Source organism: Pristis pectinata, chromosome 15, assembly GCF_009764475.1.
Source record: "Pristis pectinata isolate sPriPec2 chromosome 15, sPriPec2.1.pri, whole genome shotgun sequence".
Classification (NCBI taxonomy): domain Eukaryota; kingdom Metazoa; phylum Chordata; class Chondrichthyes; order Rhinopristiformes; family Pristidae; genus Pristis; species Pristis pectinata.
The window spans coordinates 1,273,243-1,296,966 of record NC_067419.1 but is presented as its reverse complement, the minus strand read 5'-3'; the positions used below and the strand labels follow the sequence as shown (position 1 = coordinate 1,296,966).

Below are 23,724 nucleotides of genomic sequence, written 5' to 3'. Positions count from 1 at the left end.
AGAAGTTGATGAAGGTAATGCAGTGGATGTGGTGTATCTGGACTTTAGTAATGTATCTGACAAGGTTCCCCATGGTAGGCTCATCCAGAAAGTGATGAGGCGTGGGATCTATGGAGATTTGGCTGCCTGGATTCGGAATTGCCTTGCCCACAGAAGGCAGAGGGTGGCGGTAGATGGAGAGTATTCTGCCTGGAGGTCAGTGACTAGTGGTGTTCTGGGACTCCTGTTCTTTGTGATTCCTATAAGTGACGGATGAGTAAGTGGAGGGATGGGTCAGTAAGTCTGCGGATGACATGAAGGTTAGAGGTGTTGTGGATCGTGTTGAAGGTTGTCGTAGGTTACAAAGGGACATAGGATGCAGAATTGGGCAGAGAAGTGGCAGGTGGAGTTCAATCAGGAAGAGTGTGAAGTGGTACACTTTGGAAGAACGAACTTGAAGGCGGAGTACAAGGTTAATGGCAGGATTCTGAGCCTTGTAACAACACCTTGTATATCTGCTCTTTGCGCTGAAAACACCAGTGTCCCTAAATCCTTGGGACTTGGCTTGAAGGACCCTTGATACCACAGCTTGGGAAGCCTCTTCTCGATGGAAAAAAATACAGTAGAAACGAATTTAACCGCACTGGGAAATAGAAGTTGAGCACTAGCTTAAACTTGTAGCATAGCTCGGCAATTGTAGCCATAAAATGAAAAGCAATAAGTTCCTCCAGGCAACAACTGTTGTCAAGGGAACGGCTGTTTCTATGGGGGTGCACTCCTCGTGCACTGTGGGTCATGATGGGTGAAAACCCCACAGCATGTGGCTTCAGAAAATGTAAAATGATGCAAGTGTCACCTGTGGTGGATGGCGATTGGCTGAAGCAATCTGCGGACTAGGTACCAAATAACTGTTCTGCTAAAACCTCAGGGGACCTTCTGAGCAGAGAGAAGTCTGCTTCAATGCTTTGCCTGACTGTAATCATGAAAGATTAACCTGTGCCATAGATCAATAAATATTATCTATCGTTCCCCTAATATTTGAGTTTTGTTTATGTAAATCAGTTTCTCTTGCAGCTAGGATTTTAAAACTAATTATAATTGAGGAAAAGGTGACACTGGAAGTGTCATTTAGAATCAATATGTCTTGCTGCACAGAAGGAGCTCGTTCATGCTGTCCAAACCAGCTCTTTGAAAGAGCTGTTAAGTTGTTTTGAGTCTCCAGCTTTTCCCTGATAGCACTGTACAGGTTAGTTCTCTATGAGTTCATGAGCAGTATAGTCTCACTGTGACACTGCAGTTCCTCTCATGACACATTCAGCACACCCTGTACTTTCAGTCCAGTATTTTTTGTAATAACTAGTAAGGGTGTTGGACCTTAAACGATAACTGTTTCTCTTCCCACAGGTGCTGCCTGACCTGCTGAGTGTTCCCAGCATTTTCTGTCTTTATTTCAGATTTCCAGCATCTACAGGTTTTTATTATTTTTCAATAGTTTTTAAGAAGTTATTTCCACGTCTGGGTGTCTCTGACAAGGACTTTAATTATTTCCTATCCCTAACAGCGCTTTGCAACGGGGTTGGTGAACTACCCTTTTGAACCATTGCAGTTCTTTTGGTGAAGGTATTGCCACACTTCTGTTGGGTGGGGAATTCCAGAACTTGGGCCCAGCGTTGATGCAGGACTGCCGATATATTTCCAAGTCGGGATGGGATATTGAGTTGAAAACTAACTTGCACAGTTGTTTTCTTTACTGTGTGTTCCTCCTTCCTGTTTCACGCCACTTCCAACAGCACAGCCACCAACCTCTTCGTTCCATTTCCCTCTCCCTCCACACAGCCCTTGAACAGACTTTCTTATTCCCTCCACAGTTTTGAAAGAGGTGGGTATAAGATGGTGAATGTTCTGGTTGTTACCATTCAATCAGTTCTGAAATGGCCCCTGCAGATTGGGAGGGAACTCCTTGGGGTTCAAGTCCATAGCCCGAAAGTGGTCGATCAGGTGGTGAAGAAGGTATGTGGCTTGCTGGCCTCATAGGTCAGGACATAGAATATAAGAATTGGGACATTATGTTACAACTTTACAAAACATTGGTTAGGCCACAATTTGAGTATTTTGTGCAGTTGCAGTCAACACACAATAGGAAGGACGTGATTGTGCAGCGGCGATTCACCAGGATGTTGCCTGGATTGGAGGACTTGAGTTCTGGGGAGAGATTAGATAGGCTGGGCTTGTTTCCCCAGGGACGAAGGAGGGGTGACCTGATGGAAGTAGAAAAGATTATGAGAGGCGTAGATTAGGTGGATAGCCAAAATCTTCTTCCCCGTAGGTTTGATGTGAGAGGTAGGAGTTTTAAAGGGGATCTGAGGGGTAATTTATTTTCTACAGAGGGTGGATGATGTCTGGAATGTGGAGGTGGTGGAATCAGATACAATTGCCTCACTTAAGAGGTATTTGGAAAGATGCTTAAATAGGCAAGGCAAAGAAGGATAAGATCCTATTGTCGGCAAATGGGATTAGTGCAGATGGCAAAAAGATCGGCATGGATGTGATGGGCTGTTCCTGTGCTGTGTACTCTGACTCTAAATGTGAATCAACTATCTAAGAAATAAGGGATAGAAGGAATGGAGAACTACTGACATGTTAGCCTAACATCACTAGGGGAGAAGATGCTGAAGTCTTTAGTGAAGGATGTAGAAACTGCGCTACCAGGAAAAGAATAGTCAGGTTGAGTCAGCATGGATTTATGAAAGGGAAATCATATTTGACACAATGTTTGTGGATGTGACTGATGGAAAAAATAAAAGGAAGCCAGTGGATGTAGTATATTTGGATTTTCGAAAAGTTTTCAATGAAGTCCCATGCATGAGATTGCTCAAGAAGATTGGAGCACGTAGAAATGGGGTTAATGTACTGACAAAGATTAAGGGTTGGTTAACAAACAGAGAGTGGAAATAATTGGGTGCTTTCAAGTTAGCAGACTGTGACCTAATAGGATACCACAGGGATTGGACCTTGGGTCCCAGGTCTTCACAATCTCTATCAAAGATTTGTCAAAGGGACTAAGGGTCAGAATAAGGGGTGTGCTGCCTAGGACGGAGATGAGAAGGAACTTCTTCCATTTTTTGGTGAATCTTTGGAATTCTCTACACTGGGAGACTGTAAAGGCTCCATCGTTGAGCTCATTCAAAACAGATCTCAACAGTAGAGATTGAGAGAGGAGCACTTGAATCGCCAAGGCATGGAAGACTCTGATTAAGTGCTGGTAAATGGGATGAGTATAGTCGGGTATTTGATGGTGTCAGATCCGGTTATTTTCCAATCCACAGGTTCTTTCGGGAGTCCAAGAATGAGTTGAAAGCAACTTGGTGCTTCACAATGTTTTACTGGAAAAGTTTAAAACAAAGAAACAGTCACAGAGCACAGCCAAAGGAACTAAAAATTAGCTAGGGCTGGAGGCGGGAGGGGAGCAAGAGAGTGATTAACAAAAAATGACACCTTTTACACCTGAGATAAGAGGTACTCCTTAGCTAACAATAGTCCAATCAGAAAACCCATTAGGTACTTGTGGCAAAACTAACCAATGAGAAAACACATATTCACCTGATGGACTAACCAATAAGCTAGGAAGCGGCCATTCCTTGTGCAGCCACTTGAGGTGTATTAAACACTGTACATGTTAAAAAAACTACTTAAAACAGTCAAATCCAACAATGGTCAGCATGGAGACTGTGGGGTGCAGGGCCTGTTTCTGTGCTGTATAACTCTCTGGTTCCCTGGATATTAAGAGTTTCAAGTGATATAGGGATAATGCAGGAAGATCACAAGATCACAAGACAAGGGAGCAGAAGCAGGCCATTCGGCCCATCGAGTCTGCTCCAAGGAAAAGGGAAAAAGAAATGGGGTGGGGAAAAAAAACTATTCTAATCCCATTTTCCAGCCTTATCCCCATATCCCTTGATACCCTGACTATTTAGATATCTGTCTATCTCCTCCTTGAACACCCCCACTGATCTGGCCTCCACTGCTGTGCGTGGCAAGGAGTTCCACAATTTCACCACCCTCTGGGTAAAGAAATTTCTCCTCATCTCTGTCTTGAAACTGTACCCTCTAATTCTAAGGTTGTGCCCTCTGGTCCTGGACTCGCCCACCAAGGGAAACAGCCTAGCCACATCTACTCTATCCTTTCCTGTCAACATTTTAAATGTCGCTACGAGGTCCCCTCTCATCCTTCTGTACTCCAGTGAGTACACTCCAAGAGCCGACAAACACTCATCATACGTAAGCCCTTTCATTCCTGGAATCATTCTCGTAAATCTCCTCTGAACCCTCTCCAACGTCAGCACATCCTTCCTAAGATGTGGGGCCCAAAACTGCACACAGTATTCCAAATAAGGCCTCACTAGTGCCCCGTAGAGCCTCATCAACACTTCCTTACTTTTATACACTATACCTCTCGAGATGAATGCCAACATAGCATTCGCTTTCTTAACCACCGATCCAACCTGGTGGTTAACTTTTAAGGTATCTTGTACGAGTACCCCCAAGTCCCTTTGTACTACCGTACTTTCAATCTCCTCTCCTTCTAGATAATAATCTACCCGCTTATTTCTGCTTCCAAAGTGTACAACTGCACATTTCTCAACATTGAATCTCATCTGCCATTTCCTTGCCCATTCTCCTAAACTGTCTAGGTCCCTCTGCATCCTTTCTATTTCCTCTATGCTCCCTACTCCTCCACTTATCTTGGTGTCATCCGCAAACTTAGCCACACAACCATTTATACCATCATCCAAATCATTGATGTACAAGGTAAAAAGGAGCGGCCCCAACACCGACCCCTGCGGCACACCACTAGTAACCGGTAACCAACCAGAACGAGAATCCTTTTGTTCCCACCCTTTGCTTCCTGCCAACCAGCCACTGCTCCACCCATTCTGCTATCCTACCCATAATTCCATGACCTCTCATCTTATTAATCAGTCTCTTGTGAGTCACCTTATCGAAGGCCTTTTGAAAGTCTAAATACACAACGTCTACCGCCTCTCCCTTATCCACCCTACCTGTGATTTCTTCAAAAAACTCCAATAGGTTGGTCAGACAGGACCTCCCCTTCACAAAACCATGTTGACTAGGTCCAATCTTGCCTTGCGCCTCTAGGTATTCGGTAACCTCCTCCTTGAGGATAGATTCCAATAATTTTCCCACCACTGACGTCAGACTAATAGGTCTGTAATTTCCTTTGTGCTGCCTCCCACCTTTCTTATACAACGGAACTACATTCGCTACCCTCCAGTCCTCCGGAACCATGCCAGAATCCATCGATTCCTGGAAAATAATCGCCAATGCCTCCGCTATCTCTACAGCCACCTCCTTCAGAACCCGGGGATGCACCTCATCCGGTCCGGGAGACTTATCAGTCTTAAGCCCCTTTAGTTTTCCTAGCACCTTCTCCCTAGTAATCTCAACTGAACTCAGTTCCAATTCGTGAGACTCCTGACTAACGGGCACATTGCTTATGTCCTCCACGGTGAAGACCGATGCAAAATATTCATTCAATTCCCTTGCCATCTCACTATCGTCCATTATAATACCTCCTACACCGTTATCAATTGGTCCTATGTCAACCCGTGTCTCTATTTTACACCATATGTATTTAAAAAAGCTCTTAGAATCCTTCCAAATGTTGTCCGCCAGCTTCCTTTCATAACTCATCTTTGCTTTCCTAATGACCTTCTTAGTTTCTCTCTGCAGATTTTTAAAAACTTTCCAATCTTCTGTTTTCCCACTAATTTTTGCTACTTTGTACGCCGCCCCTTTTGCTTTTATTTTATCCTTCACCTCCCTCGTTATCCACATCTGTGCCTCTTTTCCATTCAAAACCTTCTTTTTTCTTGGAATAAATCTATCCTGCATTTTCCTTATTTCCTGTAGAAATTTCTTCCATTTTTCCTCTGCCGTCCCTCCAGCTAACTTACTCCTCCAATCAATTTGGGCCAACTCTTCTCTCATACCTTTGTAATTTCCCTTATTCCACTGAAATATCGATACACCAGTTATCGGCTTCTCCTTCTCAAACTTGAAACTAAACTCAATCATATTGTGATCACTTGTTCCCAGTGGTTCATTTACCTTTAGTTCCCTAATCACCTCGGGTTCACTACACAGCACCCAATCCAAAACAGCCAATCCCCTGGTGGGCTCCTCAATAAGTTGCTCCAGAAAAACATCCCTTAGACATTCCACAAACTCACTCTCCTGAGTTCTACCGCCTTGCTGGATTTCCCAGTCCACCTTCATGTTAAAATCCCCCATAATTATCTTCACATTGTCACTCTGGCATGCTTTGTCTATCTCAATCTGCAACTTATGGTCCACTTCCTGACTGCTGTTAGGGGGCCTATATATGACTGCTACTATTGTCCTTTTACCCTTGCTATTTCTTGGCTCAACCCATAAGGATTCCACCTCCTCTGACCCAATATCCTTCCTTTCTATTGATTTTATATCACTACTAACCATCATGGCCACACCTCCCCCTCTGCCTACCCGCCTGTCCTTCCTATACACTGTGTACCCCTGGACATTCAGTTCCCAATCACATCCATCATAAAGCCATGACTCAGTGATTGCAACGATGTCATATTTATTAACCTGTAGTTGTGCCACTAGGTCATCTACTTTATTCCTGATGCTACGTGCATTTAAATATAGTACGTTTAGACTGGTATCTGCTATTGATTTTATTGTACTTCTATTGTTCAGCAGATTATCCTGACTTTCTACCTGTCCATCCTTCTTACTATCTTCGCTGCCTACTATCTTAGACATGTTCCTGTAGACCTCATCCCCTATCCTAACATTCGGTATCCTAACATCCTCATCCCCGATCCTAACATTCTGTATCCTAACATCCTGATTTGTTGTACTTCTATTATTCAGTAAATTATCCTGACTTATCACCTGCCTGTCCTTCTTGCCATCCTCAATGGATTCGTTTCTATACACTTCCTCCCTCACCTTAGCATCTTGTAACCTAGCATCATGGTTACCATCCCCCTGCCAGATCAGTTTAAACCCTCCCCTACAACTAAATTAAACATTCCCGCCAGGATATTGGACCCTGTAGAGTTTAGGTGCAACCCATCCTTAGCAAATAGGTCTTGCCTCCCCCAAAAAAGGTCCCAGGTATCCAAGAATCTGAAGCCCTGCCCCTTGCACCAGTCACTCAGCCACGCATTCAACTGCCAGAGCTTTCTATTCTTCCTGTCTTTGACACGTGGCATGGGTAGTAGTCCTGAGATTACTACCCTTGAGGTCCTACTTCTCAACCTTCTCCCTAATGCCTTGTATTCCTCCTTCAGATGGCATTGAGGAGATCAGTCATGATCTTGATGAGTTGCAGAATGGGCTCAAAGACCCAATAGCTTATTCTTGTTCCAATTCTTATGTTTTCGTTCTAATCCTTTCTACCTAATTTGCTCCTTGGTTCTTGTTCCCCTAAATTACACCTTAAAGCTTATCTCTAAACTAAGCTTTTGATCACATTTTGAGCAGGCTATCCATTTTCCTAATCACTATATGAAGAGGTTTTGCTATTTTATGGGTCCATATGTGAAACTAAATTTTAGTTCAACCTCAGAACATCCCAGCACTATTAGTTCAGCACCTCAAATGTGGCTGGATGTCAAAAAGTGCCCTTTTATTATTTTGTCCCAAAAGTGTGCTTCAGCCCCCAATTTCAGAAGTCTTCCTTACTTTATCCTATAGGCACTTTCCCATTTACCACACTGGGCCATCTGCTGGACATTACTAATTTAAGTCTGTTTCAATTTTGTGCTTGTTCAATGTCAAATTTTGCTCATTGTAAGTGAGACAGTTACCAGGATTCTAATGCTTTCTCCTTGGGGGAGAAAAGTACACTAGGAAACTGAACAATTCTCTATTTTTTAGGCTGTTTGTTGAGGGAACTATAACTTGCTGTAAGTTCGTAGCTGATGCAGGAAAGGCTGGAATTTACTCTCCCATTCGGGATGCAGAACTTCCATTAGTTTGAGTGAGATGGTTTGAACCTGCAACTTCCTGACTTGGTGACGGGAAACCAGGCAGGTCTTTTTTTTTGGTGTGCCAATGAATTGGGATAAGAGGTGAATCAGACCCATGTTATTTTCCCACTGCTGCAAACTTTTATATTGTGCTAAGTTATGCATTAATAAGCTGTGGATGCTAACTTTTACATTAATGTCCTGGATGGTAATTGCTCAGAACATCCCCCACTACAACCCAATGGATGAAGCTTTGTGTAGTAGAAAATTGGAAATACTACTATGCTTAAAAGTGTTGCTTATATTGTAACAGCCATGTAATCAGATAAAACCATAGTGAGATCTTTCCACTTGAAGCCAATTGAAAAGACATCAGATAACTGTATTATGATCAACAAAAATGCTGCCAGCATATTTTACACACTCGTTGAAGTCGCATGCCCTGCCCTATAAATAGTGTTTCTTTGTGGTTTGTTTTTATTTCTGGGGGTATAGGTGCTCCAGTAAGGCCAGCATTATTGCCCACTCCTAATTCCTCTTGAGAAGATGATGATGAGCAATCTTCTTAAAGCGCTCAGTCCTCACAGCTACTGGGGAGAGAGAGTTCCAGGATTTAGAGCCAGTAACGATGATGGAACAGCAGTATGTTTCCAGGTTAGCATCGTCTGTGACTCTGAGGGAATCTTTGAGGTGCTGGTGTTCCCTGCACCTACTGCCCTTGTTGACCCATGATGAGCATTGATTTGATGCACTGAGACCAACAGACTTGATTTAAGAGTTGTAGCACTGCACAAAGCTTTATATTTTTTCCGCTTTATATCTTTCCCACAATTTTTCCACCTCTTGCTTCAGTCAGCATGTCCCATGGGTCAGTGAATGTTGAAGACCCCAAGGCAGCAGTTGAACAAGAGGTCTATGTGGTGAGTTGTTGCCTGGCAGTTGTCTCTGCAGTAACCAATCCAAGCACTTGCTTCATCATGCGCAGTGACTGCCTTGTGTTACCTGCAAATATAATAACTGGGATCCCACTGTCGCCATCGGGTGAATCAACCAGCGATTCTGGCTTGAAGGAATTACAAATCTGCCGGACAGATTCAATGCAAAAAAATGTCCGACAGACTATTGATGGGAACTGCTCATTAAGCTCACTGATTGTTCTGAGATTTGGAACAATAGCATTTTATATTTTGTTTCCTGATTCTCTCGATAATCTCTCTGCATTTACAGTAACTTCCACACCTGATTTTCTTTAATTCATTATTTGGGACATGGGCATCACTGGCAAGGTCACCATTTCTCTCCCATCCCTAAGTAAGCTCCAAGGATGTGGTGGTGAGCTGCTGACTTCCTTTGTCACAGTCCTTCTGGTGAAGGTGCTTCCACGGTGCTCTCAAGCAATCATAGAGTTAGATAGCATGGAAACAGGCCCTTTGGCCCAACTCGACTCTGCTGGCCAAGTTGTCCACCTCAGCTAGTCCCATTTGCCCACATTTTACCCATGTCCCTTTTAAACCTTTCCTATCCATGTACCTGTCCAAATGTCTTTTGAACATTGTAATTGTATCCGCCTCTGGCAGCTCGCCCCTCTGCCCACCACCTTCTGTGTGGAAAAACCTGCCCTTCACGTCCCTGTTACCCTCTCACCTTAAACCTATGCCCTCTAGATTTAGATTCCACCCCCCCCCCCCACCCCACCCTGGGAAAAAGACTGTGACCATTCATCTCTATAAAGTCACCCCTCAGCCTCGGGGGTGGGGAGTGGGGGAGGGAAGCCTAAAACTATCCAGACTCTCCTTATAAATCAAGCCCTCCAGTCCTGATAAAATACTCGTGAATCTTTTCCACACCTCTCCAGCTTAATGATATCCATCCTATCGCTAGGCAATCAGAACTGGAGGAGATTTTAAAGATTTAGACCGAGTGATAGTGAAGAACTGGTAATATATTTCTGGGGCCGGCTGGTATGTGGCTTGGAGAGGATCCTGAGGTGGGCTAGGTTCCCATTCACCTGAAGCCCTTGTCCCTCAAGGCATAGAGATGGTGGTTCTGAGAGTTGCCCTGGTTATCTCCAAACAAGTGGACTGCTGAGTGAAACAAGTTGTTTGACACCCTCAAATTCTAGCCATCACTTCATTCCATTTGCTTTTCAGGCATCCCCCTCAACCTCTCCCTTTCACTCCCCCACTCAAAGGAATCCAGAATTCTTTTGGCCTTCTGCAGTTCAGTTGGTAGTGCTCTCTGAAGTTTGTGGGTTCGCACCACACTGCCAAGGTGAGAATAAGGAATCCAAGTTAGTGCTCCCAAGACAATATTGGAAAACACTGTTCCACCAGAGGTGCTGATTGACAGGCATGACATATAACCATTCCTTAATGCAGGTCCTGCTTGGTTATCTCATTTCAGTTTGTGGGAGCTTGCTTCGTGCACATTGGATGTTGTATTTCATATATTTTACTAGTGTCTACTCCTCAAACAAACTTAATTTGCCATAAAGGCCTTTGCAATGTTCTGAGGCTGATAAGGAGTCAGCACAAGTTCAAGTTTTTATCTTTATTTTTAAGCTGCCCCGGAAAGAAACAATTTAATCAGCAATTGATGCTTTCAGAGCCTGAGTTTTAGTCCCTTTCGATTAAATTTATCTCTGGGTTTGGCATTCGATAAATCTCCTTTGAAGATCTTAAATTCAGTCAGAATAAAGGAGGATTTTTGCCAGTTAGTAAGCACTGCCCCTCAGTCCTGACATTACCCAATCACCCAGTCTGGGGTATTCTGATCTGTGTTCCTTCTTGCCACCTGAGTTTCTTGCATCCTACAGGCCACCTGCTAGGGAAGTGCTGCTTCTCAATCCAGTTATGCTTGGTCAACAGGTGACTGGAGCAGAACTCCGATGCTGGGAGTGTTGAGAATGAGTGTTGGATGATTGATTTGCATTTGTAATCAATGAAAACAGATGATCATGTTCAGTCCACCATCTTAAAGCCTCCGCATGGTCATTAAGAACAAAACTAAGAAAGCTCTCTATGCCCCTTTAACTGATCTAGATATTCTCTTTTTTCCAACAGTTCCAATAAAAGAATTACTGGCTTGAATATATTCCTATGTTAGGATGTTCCAAAGACCTTTGTCGGTGGTACTTTAGGAGAGGTGTCACAGTTGTAATGTAGGGAACACAGTGGTCATTTTGAGCACAATTATATCCCACAAACACTGATGAGATCATCTCCAGGTATATTCTTTTGCTATTAACTGAGGGATTGACCTTGATATTGGGGAGAGTTTTCTGATCCCTCGATACTTCCATGCACTATTGTAGGTGGAATTGAGAGGGAAGATAGTACCTTGGCTTAACATCTCATCTGAAAGAAGGTATCTTTGACAGTGCAACATGCCTTCAATACCTAGGGTCATCTCCCTGGAGTGGGACTTGAACCTGGGTATTGAAGGTTCAAGTCCCACTCCAGGAGATGACCCTAGAAGCAAGTCAGGAGTCAAGCTGATGTAAAGAAATAACACTGAGCACACAGTGTTGTTTCTTTACATCAGCTTGACTCCTGACTTGCTTGGAGCTGAGCAGGATGTCCTCCTGAGTTCCAATCTACAGATACAGAGGGGAGTGACAGTTGTAACATGTTGACCTTTCCAGCGTCCCAGTTCCCTACAACCCAGTTTTTGAAAGACGGATCTTCTTTTGGCTATAATTGCATCAGCAGCCAGAGATCTGGTGTAGGAATAACTGAGTGTAGCTGGGACTTGTTAATGAAGCGAGCTCCTTTCATCACAGCAATCAGATAGTAATAAGGCTGGTGTTGCAGTCCCTGTTGTATTGGGACATGGGTGCAGGAAAGGGTGCCAGATCCTTGCACATTGATATCCAATATCCTTGTTGGAAGTTCTGTGGGCATGTTGGGAGGGGAATCGAACCCAGCTTGGCTGTGCTGATCCCTGAGGTTGAGGGGCATGCCGGCACTTTCACACAAAGCTTGCACGTCCATTGGGGTGACTGCCACATCTGGAGCTGTATCCATGCCCTGCCTAGGGGTGGAAGGTTGCTGAGAACCCAAGGAGTGAGGGACGTTTAAAGAATCAGCTGCTTAATCAAAATTGACTTTCCAATTCCCTGTGTGACACTATTTTTCATGAACTATCTAAACGAACGTTTTTGTTGCCTGGCTTCCCTGTGTGAACAAACATCTAAACTTGCAGAATCTACTAGCATTTTGTAGGTGAAATTTTAAAAAAAGCAGCAGTTTAGCTTCTGTAGGTTAGAAATTGGCTGCGGGTGAACCTGTGCGGATCATTACGTCATGGCCATACACCCACCAGTGACAGAAGCCTGTGTTCATGAAGAATGTCTCTGGCTCCTTCTGTCAATCTGGTGCACACTCTGCTCGTTTAATATTCAGAAACAATCAATCCATATACAAAATATGTTCTGTTTCATGAATCATAGCTATACTCTGAATAGAATTGTCTGGGTAATGAATTCGAGGCTGTCTGTAATGACCCATGACCATTGAAAGTCGTTATTGGTGTCACTGGCCTTGTGGGGCCCGAATGCCGTGTTGTCGACCGTTGCATGTAGCCTGCTGTGAAGGATGGCTGAGGATTCTCATGGTCTGCAGCATGTCTGAAACTGGTCCTGATGATGTCGGTTATAGCAAAGGATTAAACATTCCCTGTAATGTATGGCAAAGGATTAAACCTCTGCTATACATCTCAGTAAATGTTGCTGTAGTCTTAGTATTGACGTGCTTAGTAGAAACCTTCGTGCCACAACTTCCATTGTTGTCCATATTTTTAAATAAAACCTACAACAATAGAAGCAATGTGATAGAAAGTTTCACACTCCCCTCCTTCCACCTCGCTCCCTCTGCCTCTCATTTTCTCTCTCTGTCTGCCTCCATCTATCATCCACCTGCCACTGTCTCCCAGCTCCTCCCCTCCTCCCCTCCTCCCCTCCTCCCCTCCCCTACCTGCCAGAACCTGCCGGCCATCTTTCACTCCTTCTCAGTCCACTAATCACCTCGGGCTCCTGTCTCACCACTCTCCTTCTCTTCTTTATACTGGCCGCCTCCCCTCCCCACTCTCAGTCCTGAAGCAGGGTTTCTACCCGAAATGCCGACATTTCCTCTCCCCCCCACAGATGCTGCTCGACCCACTGAGTTCCTCCAGCATATAGTTTGTTGCTCCAGATTCCAGCATCTCTCTTGATAGAAAGTTTTAGTTTTATTTTACAACTTCCAGTAATCTGTAATGACCCACCCATCACGAGGCATTTTACTCTGTCTTGACAGTGTGGGTCAGATCTCACTCTACTTAGCAGAAGATGGGCAAACTGAAGATCAAACCCAATAAAATGTTCAGTAAGGAGATAAAAGCAGATTAAAGAGTGCCTTGTGTACTGGGTGTCCCACCTCCCCATTGTACAGGGCTGAGTTACGGTGACACTAAGGGTCATGACTTGTCCTTGTTTTATCTTGGGCACAACTCAGAATCCCAGAAGTTGGGTTTCTGGGGAATTGTATCCTGCAATATGAGAGTTTCTTCTGCCTTTATGCTCAGTACAAAAATGGCAAATTTTGGGAGTCCTGAATGCAATGTCATTTGTCCCAGTGAGCTGGTAAAACTGGAGGGGAAAGTTTGTAATCAGATCAAGATTGGGGAAAGGCTGCCACTTATCTTTCCTCTTTGACGCTCTCAGCAGAATCTTCCCTCACCCATCCCCAACTCAACAGCCATTTAATCTCCTGCAGGAGCCTGGAGAAAGAAGAAATAAATTCTACAGGCTCAATGAGGCGATAAACTTGGGGACTTCTCGGTCACTGACCTTCTCAGGTGATTGAACTGGGTGCAGGAAATCAGAGCATCATTCTAAGTGAACCATTTCTGGAGTATTGCTTCACTGTAAATGCTGTAAGTATCTTGCACCCCCCACTTAGGTTCCCGCTCCCCAATAGCGTCATGTGCAGAGTATTACACTGGAAATGGTGAGCTCTGGGAAAGTGTGTCTCAATCAAGACACAATTCAGTCTTGATCAAGGATGTCTTGCAGTGATATCATTTATTTAAGTTTGCTACAATACAGAAGCTATTATAAAGAGGCTGAGAATTTTTGAATTTTCAGAGCATGTGTAAGGAGAAGCCATGGCCTCTCACAATAATCACTAATCTCATTAAGGACGTGCCTGTGTGTGCATAATGTACATCTGTTTAAAACACTCCTCTAAGTCCAATCCCATTTAAATTCCTGCACATGCCCCAAGATTTAATTTGCAATATCCACAGCCTTTCTGTTCATTATCGTGGGAGGCTAACTTTGGGCAAAATATCGATGGCTTTGCTGTTCTGTGCCAAACAAAGGAAAAGTAGGATTTGTATTCCAGTTGACGTGACAGACATTCCCATTTCAGTGCCTCTGACAGCTCGGTGACTGAGCCTGGATGAGACATTGGACGCTGTCTGGCACAGGCAAAGAATTTGGCTGATAGCAGACAGCAGCAGTTGACTTAGGTCCCCTGTGTCCGGCTGGAGTGCCCCCTGGCAAGTTCCCATTTCACAACATTGGAGGAAGCATGCTGGGGTGCTACAGATGTTCATCAGCAGGATTGAGGGAATCCATTTTAGGTGGCAGCGAAGCAATTGAAAATGCATTTCCACCTCAACAAACCTTTTGTGCAACAACTCAGAAAATGCTGGAAATACTCAGAAGGTTAGGCTTCGTCTGTGAAAAGAGAAACCGAGTTAATGCTTTGGGGGCAAGGACAGTTCTAACAAAGGGTCTCTGACCTGAAGTGTTAACTCTGTTTCTCTTCCCACAGATGTGGCCTGACCTGCTGAGTATTTCCAGTATTTTCTGCTTTTGATTTAGATTTCCAGCATCTGAAGATTTTTTGATTTATATATACATTAACATTCAATTTGCAGAGGTGAATTTGAATCTCCATTTGTTTTTCCTTGGTATAAGTTTGCTATTCTTGATGGTATTCATATCCTTTTAAACAAAAGTGGCAGGAAACCCATGAGTTAGAACTAAAGGATATGGAGCAGGGCAGCACAGTGGCGCAGATAGTAGAGCAGTTGCCTCACAGTGCCAGAGGCCCAGGTTCAATCCTGACCTCTGCTGCTGAGTGTATGGAGTCTGTACATTCTCACTGTGACTGTATGGGTTTCCTTCAGGTGCTCTGGTTTGCTCCGACTTCCCAAAGATGTGCAGATTTGGCAGGTTAATTGGCTGCTGTAGGTTGTCCCTCTTATGTAGGTGAGTGGTGGTATCTGGGGGAAGTTGGGAGAATGTGGGGACAGTAAAATCAAAAGAGATCAATGTAAGATTATTGTAAATTGGGTGGTTGATGTTGGCACAGATTCTGGGCTGAAGGGCCGGTTTCCCCTGAGAGATCAAGGAGAAGTACCCATGTTGCTAACTCCATGTTGATTCCTCACAATCCACCTTGAATTGTATAAATAATCTTTGTCCCAGTTGAACAATAGAATGGCAGTGTGCTGTACACCTACTCTAATCACAAAAGGAAATAATAGGAAGGAACTTGCTGTCTCCATTTAAGATGTGGATAGAAAATACCATTTGAACTATTCACCATTTGAAGCCCATCATTTGAAAGATCGAGGAATTGAAAGGTTATGAGGGACTGGCACAGAAGAAGAGTTGAGGCCAGCAGAGATCACCCATGAACAAATTGAACGGTGGGACACGCTTGCAGCGATGAATGTACTCATGTTCTTGTGTTTTATATCTCATCCTTCACAACCTGAACGTCACAGTGTCCTACAACCAGTAACACCTACCTTACTGGCTTAATTAGGGAAATGCAGTAGCCAACTTGAACACAGCAAGCTCACACAAGCAGCGATGAATTAACTAACTGGGTACATTGGTCTGTTCTTGGGTGTTAATTGCAGGTTAGGTTTTTGCCAGGAACCAATGTATAAATCCTCTGCTCTTGAAATATTACCAGCAAACATTTAACATCCACGTGAGAGGGCAGAGGTAACCCTGAAAGTGAAGCTCTCTGGGACTTGAAGGCACTGTGTTTTGAAACAGATGTGGGACCAAGGCACTCCCAACAGCTTATAATTACAGAAGTATTTTGATGACTGGAGAAAGTTTGGTTCCTTTAATTTATGCAATCTATCAGTATAATTGTTGCACTTTGTAATATGGTTTCCCTGTGCCCTTGAGCTCAATGATCTTCAAATAATCCTGGTTTTCTTTGTATCAGTCAGGGAGGAGCCTAGCTCAGTGGAGTCCTTAAATCCTAAATTAAACTCCAGTGACCACCCATCTTGACTTCTCCTCTTTAGCTCAACTTTGCAGGTCTAAACATTGCACCAACAATACCATTTTTTTTTAGTTTTAATTATGTTAAATATTTCAAGAAAAAAAATTGTGGTTTTTACTTTTGTAGTGTGTTACAAAAAACATTGATATAATAGCTGTTTTGCATTTAGTACTGGATGTGATGTCATCAAAGGCGGATTGTAGGCTTTATCAGGCATTATAACTATTCACAGTAAGATTGCAATGAAAAGGCTGATGCAAGTGCACTAGGTGAATAGCGTGAGCCATTAAGTCTCATCAAGCAGGAGGATTTCGGTAAAATCTACGATCTGTTATCAAATCTGTGATCGTGTGTGGGCCTGTTATCATTGGGCTGAAGTTGTAGGACTGGGCTAGTGAGGGGAACTGATCAGTTAAGTCCTTGGTCCTGAATTCTCCCCAGTGCATTCTGCTTAAAATTGTGCTGGTGTTGCTTTCAGGTGAGGGTCCATGCCTTGGTGTCTCCACAACTAATGTGCTGTCAACCTCCAGTGAATGGAGTTGTTGCTTGAATGAGGTCAGGATGGCAGTGTCCTGTAACGGCATCCATTGAAATTGTTGGTTTCTTTTAAATCAGAGGATGACTAAAATTATGTGCTAAAAACAAAAGTCCAAAGAGAAAAGCCTTGCATTTACAGGGTGACCACAGTACCTTAAAATTACCGCAATGTAGAGAAAAGCAGCCACCAACTTGCTCAGGGTGGTCGCACAGAAACCAATGGCATTTAAGGTACTAGAAGAGGGATTAATGTCACCCAGGGCATTAGGAGAACTTTCCTGCTGTTCTGCAAAACAGCACTGCATGATCTGGTATCTCCCCCTGAGAAGGTGGGCAGAGCCTTGGTTTAAAATCGTGCCCAAGGAAGGCACCTCTGACAATGAGGCATTCCCTTGGGATTCCTCCGGGAGAAGATGGTGCATGGAGATGGAGGAGTGAAGGGATGGTCAGGTGCATGTTCAGACTTGGATTCAGACTTAGAATCTGATTTAGAGTGATCGTCAAGTATATTGCCAGACAAGTGATTATGGGGACAGGTTTGGGGTAGTGGTCAGGCAGATAATTGACTGTGAACTCAGGTTAATGGCTCGGGAGTGGCTGGTGTGAGGAGGATGATTGGCAGACTGGGTGTGAATAGGTGATTGGCAGGAAGGAGGGGCCTGGGCAGGTGATTGGCGGGAAGTAGGGGCCTGGGCAGGCGATTGGCAGGAGGGAGGGGCCTGGGCAGGTGATTGGCGGGAAGGAGGGGCCTGGGCAGGCGATTGGCAGGAGGGAGGGGCCTGGGCAGGTGATTGGCAGGAGGGAGGGGCCTGGGCAGGTGATTGGCGGGGACGTGAGGCTGGGGAGTTTGGCAGCTGTGCATGGGATATGGTGGATCTGTAATTTTGGGAAGTTTGAAGAAGGGGCCTACCTGGAGGAAGATGGATGTGTTGGGTTCTGCATCAGTACCCAGGCAGGGAGGAGCCCATTCCTACTGAAGCAGCCTGTTGAATTTTATCGAAGTAAGCTCAAATGAGAGTCCTAGGGACATTACAGCACAGAAAGTGAGTTCGTGCTCCCCCCCAACAATCCACTCACACTCATTCTACATTAATCCCCTTTTTAATCAGCTGACTTTCTCATCAATCCCCCCCATTGCACCGCTCACCTACACACTAGGGGCTATTTACAGCATCCAATTAACCCACCGACCGGCACGTCTTTGGGATGTGGGAAGAAACTGGAGCATCTCGAGGAAACCCACGCAGTCACAGGGAGAACGTGCAAACTTCACACAGACAGCACCAGAGGTCAGGATTGAACCTGGGTCTCTAGAGCTGTGAGGCAGTGGCTCTACCCGCTGTGCCACTGTGCACTGAGTGTTGTACACCAATTTTTTAGCATACATGTCCAGCAGCCAGTGTGGTGTGCACATGGAATTTACACCAACAGCTTTGGCCCACGGTCTTCTCCCTTGACCTTAAAACAGCTGTCCCTGCTCTGTAGCTTTTTTAGTGAGTTGATTGTTGGTGGGGTTATATTGGTAAGACGGTTGCATTCTTTCGATGACTTCTAAAGTGTTCTGTTTCTTCTGCCCCCTCAGCTCTGCATGCCCAAAGGGCTGTCCTTCAAAACCCAGGCTGAAAACAGAGACCCGCAGTTCCACTCCTTCCTCATCACACGCGAAGATGGCTCACGCACCTACGGCTTCGTGCTCACCTTCTACGAGGAGGTCACTTGCAAGCAGATCTGCAGTGCCATGCAGACCCTGTACCAGATGCACAACGTGGAACAGTACAGCAGTGTGTATGCCTCATCCTCCTGCAGCATGGACTCCCTGGCGAGCAGCATCGATGACGGGGACAGCACCTCGCTGGCCAAAATGCAGCGCTACAACTCCTACGACATCAGCCGGGACACCCTGTACGTCTCGAAGTGCATTTGCCTGATCACCCCCTTGCCATTCGTGCAGGCCTGTCGCAAGTTTCTGCTGCAGCTGCACAAGGCGGTGAGCTCGCAGCAGACTCCGCCGCTGCCCCTGGAGAGCTACATTCACAACATCCTCTACGAGGTGCCCCTGCCTCCACCTGGCCGCTCACTAAAATTCTCAGGGGTCTACGGGCCAATTATTTGCCAGCGGCCTGGGCCAAGTGAGTTGCCCCTGTTCGACTTCCCGCTGCGAGAAGCCTTTGAACTACTAGGCTTGGAAAATTTGGTACAACTCTTCACGTGCGTGCTTCTGGAGATGCAGATCCTTCTGTACTCGCAAGGTGAGCTGCAAAGTTGGTCAGCATTCATTCAAGTAAGGTCGGTCAATGAAATGGCCAGTAGGTAGCAAATGCAGTTCAGTCCGTGGGTAAGGGGAGGATTGCTGGCAAAAGAGCCCACCAACTCATTGGGGAGACCAGACCTGTGTACGGTTCTGGTCGCCCAGCTTAAAGGAGAGATGTCACTAGCTGGAAAGAGTGCAAAAAGATTCACGAGGACGTTACCAGGACTGGAGGGCTTGAGTTATAAAGAAAAACTGGGTCAGCTGGGACTTTATTTCTGAAGTGTAGGATGCTAAGTGGTGACGTTCTATAAAGTCATGAGGGTAAGGTGGATGGCCACAATCTTTTTCCAAGGGTAGAGGAGACTAAAACCAAATAGGTTTAAGGTGAGAGGGGAACGATTTAAAAGACCTGATGGGAAGCTTTATCACACAGTGGGTGGCGCATATATGGAACGAGCTGCCGGAGGAAGTGGCAAAGGCGGGTACAATTACAACATTTAAAAGGCATTTAGACAGGTACGTGGATAAATAGAGTTTAGAGGGATATGGGCCAAATGTGGGCAAATGGGACGGGCTTGGATCGCCATCTTGGTCATTGTGGACAATTTGGACCAATTAGGGCCTGTTTTCGTGCTGTGTAAATGTATGACTCTATATAACTGAAGGAGCCCGCAGCTGAATGTAAAGATGGGAGGAAGAGTTTGTGCCCTATCAGGAAAAGGAGATGAGGCACACGTAAGTAGGCAAGGTTCTGCCAATGAGTGATGCTTGTTAGATTCATGAGTTTTCTAAAAATTCCTGCATGCTCTACCAATAATTAGTTCGAACCTGGTTACTGTATGGTTATTACAGAATTAAGAATTGTTTTAATCTTTAGATCCATAAAAACAAAAATTGTGAAATACTTTCCTCTTCCCCGCCCAGTTGAAATGTTGGAAGAACTGATCTCAGAGCTCACCCAGTTGTCATTCTATTGCTGACAAAACTTCTGCAGTGACAGGCAGATTTGGCCATCATATTCACATCCGTTGTAGAGAAGAGTCTACATCAGTAAAGGAGAAAAAGGCACAGCAGGTGGAGGAGGGATCAATAAAAAGGGAAGTATATAATGGAGAAACAAAACACCATAGCTGCAGGAGCAAACAACATAAGCAAACGCTGTTAATGAAATCTGCAAACAAATCAAGGGAGAATAAAATGCTTGATTGCTGCTTTTTGTCTTTGACGCAGTTTTGAAGAGCCTTGAGCTCTCTCGTATCCAAATGAAACACAAGCCATCAGATCGGTGACAACTAAGCAGTGTAATACATTGAATTGTATTGACTGGGATTTGTTGAATTATTCACAAGATTTGTCATTCAGTGCTGGTGTCATACAAATCCACAATACATAGGAAATGGAAGATTGGAGACTTGTGAGTGCAGAAGGTCTGTGCTTCTCCAAGTAGCTCCAATGTTCACGCGGAGAAGCTCAGTCATTTGAAGTGCTCTCCGTTGGTGTGCGGGGTACATTTGGTTGGGTACCCTACACAGAGCATCCTTCACAGTGTTGGTGAGACCTGCTTGAGCCAGTCCCACCCCGTGGTGTCCAAGGCAAGGAATCCCACTTATAAAATGTACCTAACCCGATGAGGAAAAAGCCTGGTAGTGGAGAACTTTGGAAACTGCAGCTCCCTAACACCGAGTATTGATTGGGAAACATGGTGTTGAATTGTGTTGTGAAATTCTCGTCATGTACTGGGACTGATGGCTCTGCCAGTCAAATTTTGCTGAGACAATTCGCCCAACAGGCACCACCTCCTGGATTCCTTCTGAAGTACAATGGAGAATCATCTCACCTCTCCACTCTCGGCCCTGATGCAGGGTTTTTACCCAAAGTGTCGGCAATTCCTTCCCCCCCCCCCCCAACCCACAGATGCTGCTCGACCCGCTGTTCCTCCATCAGATTGTCTGTTTCTCCCTCTACAGTACGCCGTAGGTGTGAGTCTCGACTGTGGACCCGAGCCACACGGTGATGATCGAATCCTCAATCTTCTTTCTCTGAGGCAGCAGGTTGCTCAAAGAACCAAGCTGGAAAGGGCAAGCAGAGGGAGCAAACCTGGGGGAGGATGCTTCCCTCTGTGTTATAGAACAATGTTAATCCTAACTGCCCCATCCATCCTTAGTCATAGCTAGCTGTGATTAAAAATGTCTTAACACAGTGACAAATCTTCCTTTTTTATTTCCACTGTATTATTCATGCATCTGATAATTGAAAGCACTGTAACCTAGAAATTGAATCAATTAGCACCTGTTTTTTTGGGTGCAAGTTGTACAAAAATCAATTTAACCCAGAGCAGACTGCACCAGCGATCATTTTGAACATAGGAATTACGTTGAAGAGGAGGCTGAAACCTGCTTCACTGTTTGATAAGACCGTGGCTAATCTAACTGTCACCTCAACTCCACATTCCTGTCTGTCCATGGTGACCTTTCACCCCCTTGTTTATCAAGAATCGATCCAGCTCTACCTCAAAAATATTCACTGTTTCCATTTCCCTTTTGAGGAAGAGTTCCCAAGACTCCCGACCATATGAGTGAAAAGAAAATTCACCTGGTCCCTGTCTTAAATGGGCAAGCCCTTATTTTTAATCAGTGACCTCAAGTTCGAGATTCTCCCAGGCAAGGAACTGTGCTCTCCACATCCACCCTGCCTATACCACTCAGGATCTTGCATGTTTCAGTCAAGGCTCCATAGAACCACAGAACCATAGAACCATACAGCACAAAACAGGCCCTTCGGCCCACCATGTTGTGCCGTCCATCAAACCACCCTCACACTATCTAACCCTTTCCTCCCGCATATCCCTCTATCTCACATTCCTCCATGTGCCTATCCAACAAACTCTTGAACCTGTCCAATGTATCTGCCTCCACCACCACCCCAGGCAGTGCATTCCATGCACCAACCACTCTCTGGGTGAAAAACCTCCCCCTGACATCTCCCCTGAACCTCCCACCCATAACCTTAAAGCCATGCCCTCTCATCTTGAGCATTGGTGCCCTGGGAAGGAGGCGCTGGCTGTCTACTCTATCTTTTCCTCTCAATATTTTATATACTTCTATCATGTCTCCTCGCATCCTCCTCCTTTCCAGTGAATAAAGCCCTAGCACCTTAAGCCTGTGCTCATATTCCATACGCTCTAATCCAGGCAGCATCCTGGTAAATCTCCTCTGCACCCTCTCCAATGCCTCCACATCCTTCCTATAATGCGGTGACCAAAACTGAACACAGTACTCTAAGTGTGGCCTAACTAGAGTTTTGGAAAGCTGCATCATCACCTTGCGGCTCTTAAACTCAATCCCACGACTTATGAAAGCCAACATCCCATAGGCCTTCTTAACTGCTCTATCCACCTGTGAGGCAACTTTCAGTGAACTGTGAATATGAACCCCCAGATCCCTCTGCTCCTCTACACTGCCAAGTACCTTGCCATTTACCTTGTACTCTGCCCTGGAGTTTGTCCTTCCAAAGTGTACCACCTCACACCTCCGGATTGAACTCCACCTGCCACTTCTCAGCCCAGCTCTGCATCCTATCACTATCCCTTGTAAGTTCTGACAGCCCTCCACACTATCCACAACACCGCCGATCTTAGTGTCGTCCGCAAACTTACTAACCCAGCCTTCCAACCCCTCATCTAAGTCATCTATAAATATCACAAAAAGTAGAGGTCCCAGAACCGATCCCTGCTGGACACCACTAGTCACTGCCCTCCAATCCGAGGGCACTCCTTCCACCACAACCCTCTGCTTTCTACAGGTAAGCCAATTCCTAATCCACACAGCCAAGCTTCCCTGGATCCCTTGGCCTCTGACCTTCTGAAGAAGCCTACCATGAGGAACATCAAACGCCTTACTAAAATCCATATAGACCACATCCACCGCACTGCCCTCATCAATCTTCCTCGTCACCTCCTCAAAGAACTCTATCAAGCTTGTGAGGCAAGATCTTCCCTTCACAAATCCATGCTGGCTGTCCCTAATCACTCCATGATTCTCCAGGTGTTCATAGATCCTATCCGTTAGAATCCTTTCTAACAGCTTACCCACCACAGACGTAAGGCTCACCAGTCTGTAATTCCCTGGACTATCCCTACTACCTTTTTTGAACAAGGGGACAACATTCGCCACCCTCCAATCCTCCAGCACCATCCCCGTGGACAACGAGGACTCAAAGATCCTTACCAGCGGTTCAGCAATCTCCTCTCTCACCTCTCGAAGCAGCCTGGGGAAAATCCCGTCAGGCCCCAGAGATTTATCCATCTTGATATTATTTAACAACTTCAACACATCCTCTCTCTTGATATCTACAACCTCGAGAACATTACCCCTACCAGCACTCCCTTCCGCGTCATCAAGACCCCTCTCCTTGGTGAATACCGAAGAGAAGTATTCATTGAGAACTTCTCCCACTTCCACCACCTCCAGGCAAATTCTCCCACCTTTGTCTTTAATCGGACCTACCTTTACCCTAGCCATCCTCCTACCCTTCACGTACGTGAAAAAGGCCTTGGGATTTTCCTTAACCCTACTAGCCAACGCCTTTTCATGTCCCCTTCTAGCTCTCTTCAGCCCTT

General features: G+C 45.1%; 1 protein-coding gene across 4 annotated transcripts in view; it reads left to right on the top strand.

Moving 5' to 3' along the window:
• The window catches only part of LOC127578365 (DENN domain-containing protein 5B-like), a 235,198-nt gene that overhangs the window by 108,174 nt on the left and 103,300 nt on the right, over positions 1 to 23,724 (top strand). For all 4 annotated transcript variants that reach the window (XM_052030309.1, XM_052030310.1, XM_052030308.1 and 1 more), the window contains one exon: positions 18,438 to 19,104. In XM_052030309.1, coding sequence (XP_051886269.1) covers positions 18,438 to 19,104 — 667 coding nt within the window. The remainder of the gene's footprint in view (positions 1 to 18,437; positions 19,105 to 23,724) is intronic.